Raw genomic sequence first — 13,863 nt, forward strand, 5'->3', positions numbered from 1 at the left:
CAGTGCAGTACAGTGCAGTGCAGTACAGTACAGTGCAGTGAAGTGCAGTGCAGTGCAGTGCCGTACAGCGCAGTACAGTGCAGTTCAGTACAGTGCAGTGCAGTACAGTGCAGTGCAGTACAGTGCAGTACAGTGCAGTTCAGTACAGTGCAGTACAGTACAGTGCAGTGCAGTACAGTGCAGTGCAGTACAGTGCAGTACAGTGCAGTTCAGTACAGTGCAGTACAGTGCAGTGCAGTGCAGTGCAGTACAGTGCAGTACAGTACAGTGCAGTTCAGTGCAGTGCAGTTCAGTACAGTACAGTGCAGTGCAGTACAGTGCAGTACAGTACAGTGCAGTGCAGTGCAGTGCAGTGCCGTACAGTGCAGTTCAGTTCAGTGCAGTGCAGTGCAGTACAGTGCAGTTCAGTTCAGTGCAGTGCAGTGCAGTACAGTGCAGTTCAGTGCAGTACAGTTCAGTACAGTGCAGTGCAGTACAGTGCAGTGCAGTACAGTGCAGTTCAGTGCAGTGCAGTGCAGTGCAGCGCTCCATCGGGAATGCCGCTGTGGAGGGGGGGGGGTGGGGGGGTTGTCCCGCTTCAGGAGGGAGCCGGGGGGGGGGGGGGGGCCGGTGCGGAGGGAGCGGGGAGGGGCGGTGGCCGCGTCACGTGACCCGCCGCCAGCTCCTTTAAAGCGGCCACATGCGGCGGGGCCGCCACAATCACGGCGGAGGAGGAGGAGGAGGAGGAAGGACGGGAGCGGGCGGAGGAAGAGCGGGGCCGGTCCCGGTCCCGTCCTGTCCCGGCGGGCCCCGCCGTGCCTGTGAGCCCGCCCGCCCGGGTGGGGAGCGGAGCGGAGCAGCGGGCAGGAGCGGGGCTGGCGGCGTGCGAAGATGGCTGGGGCCATCATCGAGAACATGAGCACCAAGAAGCTGTGCATCGTCGGGGGCATCCTGCTGGTGTTCCAAGTCATCGCCTTCCTGGTGGGGGGGCTGATCGGTGAGTGCGGGCCGACCCCTTCTCTGCTGGCGGCGGTGTCGCTGCCTCCCTCCCCTGCCGTAATGAACCCGGGTTCCGTGATTAAAACGCGGCCTCTCGCCCGGCGCCTGCACGGAGCCATCGGGCACGGGGAAAAGTTTGCGCTTTGTTGGGTTTTGTGTGCGTTTTATGGCCTGGTTTCAGCCTCTGCTTAAAGAAAGAGGGAAGGGAGGGGGGAAAGCCTTCAGTATGGCGACCGGTAGCGCAGGGGAGCCTGCAGCTGCGAAGTTGATTTAAGAAAAGAAGGTATATATTTAATTGACGAAAAACAGATTATCCCTCCGCTCTCGTCGTACCTCGGCCCCTCCCCGGCTTCCAGCCGGCCGCAGGAGGGAACCTCACCGGAACGATAGCGAAAAACGGATAGAAATTGGAATAAAACTGAGAAGCAGAAGGAGGGAGCGCTGGTGGGTGCTGCCCGGCCCCGCTCCGCCGCCCCGCGGCCCGGTTGAGTGTCCGGGGTCGTTGTATGGGGATCATCCCACCCCTTTTCCTTCCCTTTCCTTCCTCAGGATCCGCTTCCAAGCGGCGCTGGGTGGGGGGCCTTAAGCTCTCCCCCTCCAGTGCTCGGTCCTGTCCGGACAACCCCGGTCCCCGCCGTGCTCATCCCCCGGACTCCCTCTCGGACCGGGGTCCGGGACACCCGGAGCCGCTGCTGCGGTCCCTGCCCTGGAGCGTCCCCATCCCGGGGGACGTAAAACCCCGGCCTTGAACCCCTCGGCCTCGGGAGGGTGGCGGTGGGGCTGGCCCCTGCCGGGGAAGGAGCTGGATATGGGAGGAGGAAGATGGAGGAGAGCCGGGCGCTGGGGCAGCCCCGGCGCCTCTCGGTTGGTTTATTTGTTCTTTTACTCGAAAGCAGCTTCGCGTTGTGCGCCGGCTCCTCGCGGCTCAGGGCCGGCTGCGTGCAGCTTCCCAGTGCCCTGCCCGCCCCCCGCCCCGGGCTTTATTCCCTTCCCTTTGCGGCTGGTGGGATTCCCAGTGCCCGCGTTGCTCTGGATGTGCTTCCTGCCTGGGGGAGTGAAGTTGGGCTGTTCTCCCCATGGCCTCTGTCGGAGCGGTATTGAGGAAATACCTGCTGTATGCTTTTATTTCTTAATGCTTCTTTACGTTCCCCCCTGCTTTTCCCCAGGCAGCAGAGGCAGTGCTCCTGGTGTGCATCAGCACTTTGCATTCGTAGCCCCTCTAATTCTCTGCTTCCGAGAACCATAGAAGTAATACTAAACATCATTTTGAAACACCAAAGTTCTCCCCCCCCCCCCGGTTCTCTTCCTTCCTCGCATCTGCTTAATCACAACAGAGTCACTGGCACACGCTGGATAAAACCCAGTTTTTCTTGTTTTGTCCTGACCATTATCAGGATTGGGGATTTTTTCCTGCCCCCTCCCTTTTTCTTCAAGAGCTGCTTACAGAACCCAGCTCTTACTCATGAGATAAGGTGTCTTGGCCTGCGTTGTGGGTGGAAGCCAGGCTCCATGTTCAGCCCCAAAGTGTTTTTTCTAGTAGCTGCTCACTCCTAAGTTTAAAAAGAAGTTGCTTGAGCCAAAGGAAGACGTTGATCGGCAATCCTGGTTTCTGTTGTTGAGATGTGATATAAACAGATGTGTTTAGGTTTGATTTCATAGGCAATAAGCAGAAATGTTATCAGGATTGCAGGGATTTAGAGGTGCAAACTTAGCTGCTCTTAGTCCAGTCTTCAGTCTTGCCTATTCCCTCCCTTACCACCGCCTGTCTGCAGGCAAGTCCTGGGGGATTATTGTGGGCAAACTTCCTTTAGTTGCTGGAAAAACCCACTTCTGATTTTCCAGCAGAGGAACCAGCACTGATCAATCACTGAGACTGGTTTTTTCCCCCGAGGTATTTAACACTTCTGATGTGTTCAAGGAGTGAAAAGGCTCCTCTTCACTCTGGTAGCTGTGGGATGGGCTCCAGCAGCTCCCAGCCCTCCTGGGAGCTGAAGCCTGGGTGTAGTGGTGCTTGTGAAACAGCTGGAAGGTTTGGTGTGTAAACTAGGTGTGGTCCCCACATCTGGCACATGGGGAGCATCACAGCCTTGTGCTCTGCATGGAACTCTTCCCAGGAAGCCACCTTGGGTGGTGCCTCACCAATGGGTCCATGGAAACAGCCAGTGGCTTGTGGCTGAGCCCTGCAGCTGCAGGGTCCTGGTCCCTTTATAGAGTCCCAGCCTGGTTTGTGTTGGAAGGGACCTCAAAGCTCCTCCATTTCCAACCCCTGCCACGGGCAGGGACCCCTTCCACTAGAGCAGCTTGCTCCAAGCCCCTGTGTCCAACCTGGCCTTGAACACTGCCAGGGATGGGGCAGCCACAGCTTCTCTGGGCACCCTGTGCCAGCGCCTCAGCACCCTCACAGGGAAGAGCTTCTGCCTAAGAGCTCATCTCAGTCTCCCCTCGGGCAGGTTAAAGCCATTCCCCTTGGCCTGTCCCTACAGGCCCTTGTCCAAAGCCCCTCTCCAGCTTTCCTGCAGCCCCTTTAGGCACTGGAGCTTCTCTAAGGTCTCCCCTAAGTATTGTCTATGCGGTGGGGTACAGGTTGGTGCTCGGTGCTCTGCAGTGTGCAGAAGCAGAGCTCAGGTTGCCGATGGCTGTGGCAGCAATGACGGGGCACTGCCACTCCTCAGGGAGGTGTGACAAGGTGGGATGGCAGCTGAGATGCCACTGAAATAGTGTTCCTGGTCTGGTTTGATCCAGTGCGCCCCACAGACACTAAGAATCTAGTTATTTTAGTGTGTCCAGGTCTAGACAAACCAAAATACGTCCACAAGTGGAACAGGCTACAAAGCTGAAGCAGCCTGTCCTTTAGCAGTCAGGTCATGTTTCAAAACAATGACTAAGTGCTCTATTTTAACAGATTACTTGTGCAAGTCCAAGATACACAAATGCATTGGTACCCGATGCGACAGTGACACCAGGGCTTGGTTCGCCTGACCTTGGGGCTGGCTGCAGCGGGGTTCTGTGCTTGAGCAGTCAGCTGTGTGAGGGCTGAGTTTCAGTAGGGCTTGCACATCCCAACAGCCCTTTTATTTAGGAGCAGGCCTCTGATCAGCTCGCACATGGGTGTTAACTTTGAGCTGTGTGCTGGCAGAGCGTGAGATGTGCACACGTGGGAGTATTCCCTTCCTCCTGTGGTGGTCTTTGCAAAGGTGGAGGATGGGAAAGCACCTCAAAGAAGGGTTTTATTGAGCGTTTCTTTGTGCCGTGGTAATGAACTGTTGGCTCCGGACAAGCGGGGCTGTCACTGCTGCGAGCCCTCCTCTGCTCCCAAAGCCTGCAGGATTCCTGGTGTCTGCTCTGTTCTGTGATAGACGCCTTGTTCATCAGTTACATTTGTGGGTGCTTTATATGCCTGGTTAGGATATATCAGTGCTAGCTAACACATGATCCATAAAATTAATCATACAACCCTGTCTTCACTCCCACTATTAATGATAGCATAGATAGAGAGAATGGATCAAACAGGAACGTTTTCTGTTCTCATTCAAGCACTGTTGGTGTTTGTGAGGAACTAGGCTAATGCTGGTTTGCAGTCATGCCGCCATTCCCAGGAGCTCTCTCATGCCATGCATATGTATGCTCTGCCTTTCTGCTGTATGGGTGGGTTCAGGCACGTCCCTGCATCCTCACTGTCTCCAGGGGGGCTGCCAGGCTCCTACAGGCTTGGAGCTGTTCTGGCTGGCATGTGGAGCCAGGTTAGATGGTGACAGCCTTGGATTCGGTGTGAGGACAGTCCTGCCAACAGCTGGATACCTGCTGGGGAGCTGTTGATGGTGTCCCTCTTTGTAATTTAATTTGCACCTTGAACTTCTTTTACGTACCACAGCCTGGTTTCTGTTGAAGGGACCTCAAAGCTCCTCCAGCTCCAACCCCTGCCACGGGCAGGGACACCTTCCACTAGAGCAGCTTGCTCCAAGCCCCTGTGTCCAACCTGGCCTTGAACACTGCCAGGGATGGGGCAGCCACAGCTTCTCTGGGCACCCTGTGCCAGCACCTCAGCACCCTCCCAGGGAAGAGCTTCTGCCTAAGAGCTCATCTCAGTCTCCCCTCTGGCAGGTTAAAGCCATTCCCCTTGGCCTGTCCCTAGGGGCCCTTGTAAAAAGGGTGTGTGTGTGTCTATATGTGCATATGTATACACATGGTATTTTAAAAGGGCAAATATATACAGTGTTTAAAAAAGAAAATGAACGAAAGCAGAGTTCACTGCTCAGGTGTGTCCAGAGTTCATGGAGATGGCAAGAACTTCAGTGTTAAGCAAGTCCCGAAGTGTGAGTAGCTTTGGTGCTTCATAGCTCCCAGCAAGTACCAGAGGATGCTGAATCTGCTGGGTGCTGCTGGCACTGGGCAGGGTTCCACACCTCTCCGTGGGCTTTGTGCTGCTGCTTGAGCACCACCACTGCAGGACAGACACACAAACCTGCAGCTTTCTCTCTCCATTACTTTAGCCACTCAGAGTGATGTGCCTCTTGTCCTGCCCCTGGTTTCCCAGCACTATGGAGGCTGTAGCAAAGAGCAGAGCTGCTGGGTAGATGGGATGGCTGAAGTGGAGGGCACAGGGGGAAATCAGACCGCAGAGCTCTGTGCAGCAATAGCCCTGCTTTGACACTGTGGTTTGGTTTGTTCCTTTGGGGAAGTTACTGAAAAGACAGTTTACTTTATGTGACTGACTCCTAGGGCTCCAAGAGCCCCTTGCCCCAGGCTGCACAGGATCTTGGTTTCAGTTCAGATGCGTGCAGGGGAACCTCTCGCTAGTGAAGACAGCGTCCAGGAGCAGGCACACTGCAGTTAGTTACTGTACAGACCCAGCTGATTGAAGAAGTGGAGGTGTTCACTGAGCACATGGGTCCCCTGCGAGGAGGCGGATGCGTTTAAGGAGGTGCGGGTTCACTGCTCCCTCGCCTCGGCTTAAGGGGGGAAAAAAACAGAGTTGTTTTGACTGGAACAAATGGAACTGACTCGGGTGTCTGGCCCAGAGATAATGAGTCATGTGTATAACTGCCTGAGCAGCTCTCAACAATCCCGTTCATTATCTAAATGTCCGATTTGGCTCCTGAGCACTGAGCTCCCAGGATTTCATCTTCCTTGTGGGGTTTCAGTGCTGTCTTAGGGCTGAGCTGATCCTTCGGCAGGGAGGAGGCTCTGCTGCCTGAGGTACGTGGATGCAGGCTGCTCGGGAAGGGTGCCTGTGTGCTGCGGGACAAAGCCTGTTTTATGTGCCTGGCTTTCTTTCATCTCTGGCCTCTCCGGAGATGGGCGAGCTGTGCGGTACCGTGGACATGAATGCCAATAGGCTCCTCTGTATAGACACATTCCTGCTGTGCTGCAGCCTTGGCAGGAGCACCGGGAGCCGATGAAAAAGCAGACATGAAAGGTCATGTCTGTTTGGTTTAGGTCTGCTCGATTCCTCTTCTTAAGAGCTGTAACTGCAGCTGAGTGGGCAAATGGGCCACAAATGGAGGGTTCCCAGGCAGAAATGGCTGTGCTGGGGACCTGAGGAGCAGGCGGAGAGGCTCTAAATCCCTCAAGGTGCTTGTTTTCTGCTCTTCTCACAGCTGTATCACTCCTAAGCTATAGTTACCTTGGGAGAGGTGCGTCAGGTAAACTCCATGCCTTGTAGCTCGGGTCTTCCCGTGCTCCTCTTGCCATTTGTGTTGGCACTAACTAAACCCCTTGGTTTTAAACATGCCCTGAATGCTTGCAGGTGGTGATGGCCCTGGCTGCCTATGCCATGCAAAGGGTAAGGGTTTAACAGGAAGTAAATAACATTTATGGTGTTTGAAGTTGTAACCCTGACAGCCTCCAAAAGCCTTTGAAGGGCTCAAGGTGTCCCTGGTGCTGTGGGACCGCCGCCGGCTGCTGCCCCAGCAGGATCTGAGCCCTCCCATTCAAATGCAGATGGAATTCTTCACATACCTCAGCGCTGGGTGGTTTCAAGGTATCTTGTGATCCGTGGTGTGCAGGCGGAGCTGAGCCGCTGGATACCAGCGGGGCATGCTGCTGTTTTACACCTCTCTTTGCACGGGTTTAATACCTTGGCTGGCTGGTGCAGGAAATGCATTTCATCCCAGTTGAAAATTGACAAAGGAGGCCTTGGAAAGAGGCTCAAGCTGCCTGTGGCCATCGGTAAAGCAGTCCCTACCTTCCTTGGTTTCCCCCTGTATTCTTTGCAATAAAATAGTTCTGAACACGCAGTCCTGCGTTTAGGGAAGCTGGTACTGCAAATGCTCTCTGTATGTGCATCTGTTGCTGCTGTTCCATATGTATGTGAACTGTGGAGGTCGTTCATTGAGTTCTTCCAGCAAATACACTTGTACTGTAGTGCCTTACAAGGTTTTCTTGCTTTGTGACTTACCTGGGGCTGAGGGAATAAGGCCTTACCTCTGAGAGCAAAACTGCTCTTTAGAAGCCCTTTGCCTGCTGCTGGGTGGCAGCAGCCTTGCAAGGTGCTTGAATTCCTGTTCTTACAGTGGGGATCCTGACTGTGTGCTCAGGTTTAAAGGCTCTCAGCTTGGAAGGGACCTTAACGCCCATCCAGCTCCAACCCCTGCCACGGGCAGGGACCCCTTCCACTAGAGCAGCTTGCTCCAAGCCCCTGTGTCCAACCTGGCCTTGAACACTGCCAGGGATGGGGCAGCCACAGCTTCTCTGGGCACCCTGTGCCAGCGCCTCAGCACCCTCACAGGGAAGAGCTTCTGCCTAAGAGCTCGTCTCTCCCCCCTCTTTCATCCTAAGAAGGCACAGGGCTTCCTCAGAACTCCAGCAGGACTCTTCTGCTGGTTGCAGTGCTCAGATGGAGACCTCAAATCATGGCAGCTCACTTCTCCCCCTCCAAGTCTATTCAGCCAGTTTTCAGTTTAAGCCTAGGTTTGAGTCTGGCAACTGCTGTCCGTGCCACCAAGCACTGCCTTCCATCCAGTTGTATCCTGAACAAAGTCAGGGCTCCCACTGCCCTATAAGCAAGGTATAGCAGCTGGTGCTGTCACTAGAGGATGTCTGGGCACAGATTCCTTCAGTCTTGCTTTTAACATCTGATGCAGAATATAGACTTGGGTCAGAAATCTCTCAAAGTAGGCTTTGGTGAATTGGGCATGATCGTTTCTATCTGAAACAGACGGAAACCTGGGGTATTGAAAAAAGTCTACTGGAGACAATAGAAATAGGGATGTTCATCTACAACAGCATGTCTAGAGACCCCCACTGTAAATAAGAAGGGAAATGGTGCCCTGGGGCATTAAGGGATTATGGTCTGGGTAAAAGCCTGAATTACATCCTTAAGAAATAACCTTTCCCAGGTGGGTTTCTTTGCTCTTCAAAGATGAATTATGTGGTTTAAAGGCACAGCAATTCTGCACGGAAACGGTGCCGCAGTGCTCAGAAATAGGCTTTGTGAAATAGTAACGAGTAATGAGAAATGGTAACGTAAACGTTTAGTGGTGGCTCAAGGTATTGAAGTTGTAGCATCGAGCTGAGGTAGGGAAGGTGACTTTTGTGTGGCTGTAAATGTGTATTTCTAACTCGGAGCTATGTCTATTGTAACCGGGGCTCTGCCTGCGGTAGCTGGGGAAGCTGAGCCTGGCTGGTGCTAAATTAGCTTGTTTAATCCTGCCCCACTGCTGGCGAGGGCAGTGAAGCAGAAGCGCATTGTGTGTGCTCGCTGGGCAGCGCTGGCCGGCGCGGGAGGGGGTAATTGGGTAGAAAAGCAGAATGCTGCTGGTGCACGGGAGAAGTTAACACCCCGTGAGCTCGGGAGGGTTCAGGCTTTAATCAGGGTAGACACAATGCAACTGAGAGCTTCTAAAGGGTTGTTGATGGGGCGAGAGCAGGGGTCAGTGGTTAACTTGAAATGATGGAGGGGTCCGAGAGGAGAAGGTACCAAATAGACACCATGCATTCCTATGGGAGCAGAGGGGATGTTGTTCTTGTCTTGGGGCTGAATCCCTTGTTTGCAGCAGTGTGGAGGAGGGAAGGAGGAAGGAAGGGTTTATCCCAGGAGCTTGTTAAAGATCTACTTAATGAAGTTAGTACAGTGAGTGATGGTGGCTCTCGTGCGAATCTAGGCATACATAATATTGTAAAAGAAAATAAAGCAAAATCGAGTTTGTACTTAAAGATCTACGTTTAAATACAGACAAGCAGCATTTCTGTTTCCTCTTGGGGAATAGTTCTTGAGGTAAGCCCCTTTGCTGGTGGGATCTTATTTTCTGCCTTGGGAAAGGGCAGATGAATGCTTACGTGTTAATAGGTTGCTTCGTGGACAGTACAGCTGAAACCAAAGACAAGTGCTTATTGCTGCCCTGGAGAGATGCTGAAGTTGGCCAGCCTGGAAAACAATAGTAACAGTTCTACAGCTGCATGTATGGATTGGGGAATGAATGCTTTCCTTTTGAAGTAACCGAGTCAGGAGGGTTAAGTCTCAAGTGAAACTTGCCAATTCCTCACCCCTCAAACTACTCCGTTTGTTTCATTTACCTGGCCATGGTGTTGCACCCACTGAATGGAATTGAAACTTCCCCTTCTCAGGATTTCTGGGAGCCAAGCTTAGGAGCACGGTGGTCTCCAGGATCTAACCCAATGTCTCGGGAAAGCACAACACAGTGATGGATAGGGTCGGGGCACCTTACTGTTTACCCCTTTGTTGGGTGTTTGGGGCAGGGTGCTCAGTTTCTCCAGCCAGTTCTGGGGGGTTTTGCTCTGGAGAATGCAGGCAGACAGAGGCAGCGTTGGATGGGTCAGGGTGTCTTGGCCACATGATGAATCACTTTGTCTGTCTCCACTTGCACTTTGTTTAGTCTACGTGAAGCAGAAGAATTTCTTTTCCAGTTGAGACACAGGAGGCCAATCCTCTCTTGGCAATGAGGATGGTCGCCAGTGCTGAGAAACCAAATTGGGGCATCTTTTGCTGCAGTAGGTCTGAAGATCGTTGACCTCTCCAGTCAGTATGGAGATATAAAGTATGGAGATACACATCTAAAGTATGCTGAGATGTCTCCTGCAGATCCTCTTACTCGGAGTCATTCTATGACACTGTTCTCTTTGGGTAAAACACTGCAAACAGCTCAACACAGGACTGAGTAGCTTTGGATCACTGAAAAACAAAAGCAATTGAATTTTGGTCACCCACCCCCTCCGGAAACATCTCCCAACTGCTGCTGTTTCTTGGGGATCAGAAATATGATCTTAAGCCCCTTTCCAACCCAAAACATTCTATGATTCTATGAAAATCCGTATGCTTGAGCCAGCGTACCATTGGCTCTATGGCACTTTGAAGATGAAAAGAGATAGACTGAAGCAACTCTTGCATGTAACCTCCAGTGAGTCTTCTGTGAAACCCAGCTGAAATTGCCTTGGGGGTCCATGGGAAGTGGTGGCCATGCTGCTGAAAGCACCTGGTTCTCCAGGGCTCACTGCCTAGAGCCATTGCAAGGAGCTGTGTTTCCTTGGTAGGGAACAGCAGCATCTGCTGGGACCCCCTGTGCTTGTGGAGCTGCTGGAGCGAGGCCAGAGGAGGCCATGGAGATGCTGCGAGGGCTGGAGCAGCTCTGCTCTGGAGCCAGGCTGAGAGAGCTGGGCTGGGGCAGCCTGGAGAAGAGAAGGCTCCTGAAGGGGAGACCTGAGAGCAGCTCCAGTGCCTGAAGGGGCTGCAGGAAAGCTGGAGAGGGGCTTGGGACAAGGGATGTAGGGACAGGCCAAGGGGAATGGCTTTAACTGCAGAGCTTTAAAGATAAATGTGTTTATATCGTGTATGCAAACAAACTTCAAAGAGGTTAAACTGAATTCACTCCCCAAACTGGAATGAAAGCCAGTGAGCTGCGAAAGAGCCTGCTCAGGCTCCAGTGGTTTTGTTTTCCTCTCTGTGCCTGCCTGGGGTTTTAAGGAAGATTTAATGCAGGTTTGTCCCATCGGAGCTGATGGGAGCTCTGGTGGTGCCCGTCCCCTCCTGTCTGCTTCCCTCTGGCACGGGCACATGGCTCCGTGGAGATCCTGCTGCTGCTCTGAAAGTGTTTGCTGTGAATCACCCTGCCTCTGAACTGCTCTGTGGGAAGTTTGTCCCTTAAGCACAGGGAGGCTGGAAGCATCCTTGGACAGTGTTTGTGTCTCCGGCAGCCTCAAGCCTATGGCTTCTGGTGTCCAACACCACAGGGGATGAACCCCTTGGTGTAAGGGGTTGCTGGGGATGCTTCCTGGGGGCTCTTGGGCCCACGTTCCCAATGGGCTTCTGCCAAACCTTCCTGACCAAAGCTCTGAACCCCTCCAAGTGCTACCTGCATTACTGCAGCGCTTCCCATCGCAGCGAGCAGGCTGGAACGTGGGCTGGGACTTCTCCACTGGATTATGCACAAATGGCTATTGAATTATTTACAGGCTGACAGATATCATTTAATATAGAAAGCTGAGGCATCTCCCAGCCCCACAGGCAGAGTGGCTGAAAGCAGCCTGCCCGGCACCACGTGCTCACCGAGGTCCCTCGGTGCTGGCTTTGTTTGCCATAGCACTTTGTAATGCTGTTAGTTGACTTGGCTGCAGTTTCCCAAAGCAGTTTTTTCCACTTGGTTCAACACTCACTTGAATTTAATGGGACTGGAGCCAAAGAAGTAATGGAAGCCAAGTGCCGACGTTCCTTTGGTGTGCAGTTCCCGACGAGGAATAGATGGAGTAATTGTCTCTTGTTCCTCCAAGCTGTAACTTTGGCAGAGGGGATACTTGAGGGGGGATGCCAAGTACTTAAAATCAGTCCGTGATGAAAACATGTATTTATGGCTATAATGAGTCGCATCAAAGCAAGAGATGTTCATTTTCCCTGTAGAAGTAACTCGATGTCTCTGAATTCAGAAATGCCTACTTTCAGTCACACAAAGGTCTCTGAGTTAAAAAGCTCTGAATGCCTGGCTTATTTCACCACAATATTCCTAATACTCACTCACAGCTGCACTTTTAGCCATGGTAACCGGGCTCTGCATTGAGGCAGGATAAAGGAATGTCGCGCTGATTTATGCATGTCCTTAATTCAAGTGTTCTGTAACCCTGGGCTTGCAGCTTGAGTTTGTCTGTTGAATGCTTTATTTTATTCTATTTTGGTGTTTCTTTGTGGCACGTCAATGATTTCTCTTTGGGGCTGCTGTCACGTATGAGGCTTCCGTGGTTCCTGGAGGGCTGCTGGATGCAGTGGGGTTTGAGATGCAGCAGCGAGTCTGTGTTGCACTTAAGCTATGGATTAATAACCAGAGCAGGAATGAACCTGGGACTATTCCTGCTTAAGCAAATCCCTTCCAGCCTTGATGCCAGCATCCTGCTGCTTTGCAGCTACAAGAAACTTATTGCTGTCAAAAAAAAACTATATAAAAAATGCTGTTTATAAACTGCTTTTGAATAACTTCCTCCCGACTCGCACATTGAGTCATCGCTCCCCTGCCCGTAGGAAGCAGCAGGGATGTCATCTTCAATGAGGTGACACACGAGGGAAGATGCTACGCAGGGTTCCTGGCTTGGCTCCCAAACAGCAATAGAGCTGCTGTTGTGATGCTGCGTCCAAATTACAAGGGAGCCAGGTCTGAATCATCCGGGTGTAGTGTGTGCGGATGCGTGCTGGGCTCGGCAGCCCTGTGAGGCTCTGCCCTGGATGGGGCTGGGGGTGGCTGGTGGGTGCTCTGCAGTTAGGGTTTGTTTTACTCATTGAAACAGGTGGAATTGTGGAGGTAGGGTGTTATATTTGCTCCTGGAGCTTTTTGGTGGGCTGTGACGTGCACAGGAAGTCCTGAACCCTCCCTTGGAATGAGGATGAGGATAACGTGAGAATAGCCCATGGACTGGCCAGCTCCTTCCCTGTTCTCTGTGGCCATCTCGGTGGTGTTTCTCTGGAGACTTCAGCATTAAGGGTGCTGAGGCACAGGGTGCCCAGAGGAGCTGTGGCTGCCCCATCCCTGGCAGTGCTCAAGGCCAGGTTGGACACAGGGGCTTGGAGCAAGCTGCTCTAGTGGAAGGGGTCCCTGCCCGTGGCAGGGGTTGGAGCTGGAGGAGCTTTAAGGTCCCTTCAACCCAAGCCAGGCTGGGATTCTGTGATTTAGGCTGCACTTATTCTGTACACTTGGATATCTGTTATTGTATGTGCTACTTCTGTTTTAATTCCATAGTATAGGAGCACTTCTATGCTTACCACTTGCATTGGAGCATTTTTACATTATTAAGTTAAATTTGCACTTTGATTCTTGAGTTTCAAGCCTTATTTTAGAAAGGGCTGAATAGTTCAGTGTTTCATTTCCATTTCATGTCTTGCATTGTGTAACTTCAAATTCTAGTGAAAACAGACACCAAGAAAACCCTTTTAGACAGATTAAAAAGAGAGTTAACCTGCTCCATCTGCCTCCCCATAACCGTGGAGCTGGAGGTCCTTACACCATGTCCAATGGTACATTCCTGGTGACACTTCAGAAAACAGGACAGTTGTGGTTTAACAGCAGTGAAATGGATTGGACATCAGAATGTGTTGAACTGGCTGTTGTGGGGAAAGAAACCCCAAACCAGCTTCTGTCAAATGGGAATAGATGCATAAAAACAGGGGAATTATTGACCTGGTTTCTGGACTCTCTGATCCATAGAAGCCCCTCGGAGTGCACTGGGGAGATGAGGACAGCTCTGCTTGTCCTCATGGTTTGCTGGTTCTGTGATGCCTTAAAATGTGTACTTCCCAAATGATACTGGAAGAACAGGGCAGCAGCACTGTCAGGAGAAGTCTCTGCCTGGCAGAATGACACTGGAAATGTGTTCGAGTTTTGAAAGCCTTTTCTTTCTCTCAGATCTGGAGGTGTTATGCTGAAAATCTGGCTGGAGGGGGATGCATTTCTC

General features: G+C 52.3%; 1 protein-coding gene across 1 annotated transcript in view; it reads left to right on the plus strand.

Annotated features, from left to right (window-relative positions):
* Positions 1-682: 682 nt before the first annotated feature.
* Positions 683-13,863, plus strand: part of WLS (Wnt ligand secretion mediator) — a 31,768-nt gene continuing 18,587 nt past the window's right edge. The window contains exon 1 of the mRNA XM_062616123.1: positions 683-976. Within this exon, the coding sequence (XP_062472107.1) occupies positions 871-976 (106 nt within the window). The 5' untranslated portion in view covers positions 683-870. The remainder of the gene's footprint in view (positions 977-13,863) is intronic.

This window comes from Pezoporus occidentalis, unplaced genomic scaffold (genome assembly GCF_034315485.1).
Source record: "Pezoporus occidentalis ecotype Australia unplaced genomic scaffold, CSIRO_AGI_Poc_V1 ctg188, whole genome shotgun sequence".
NCBI classification, from domain to species: Eukaryota; Metazoa; Chordata; class Aves; order Psittaciformes; family Psittacidae; genus Pezoporus; species Pezoporus occidentalis.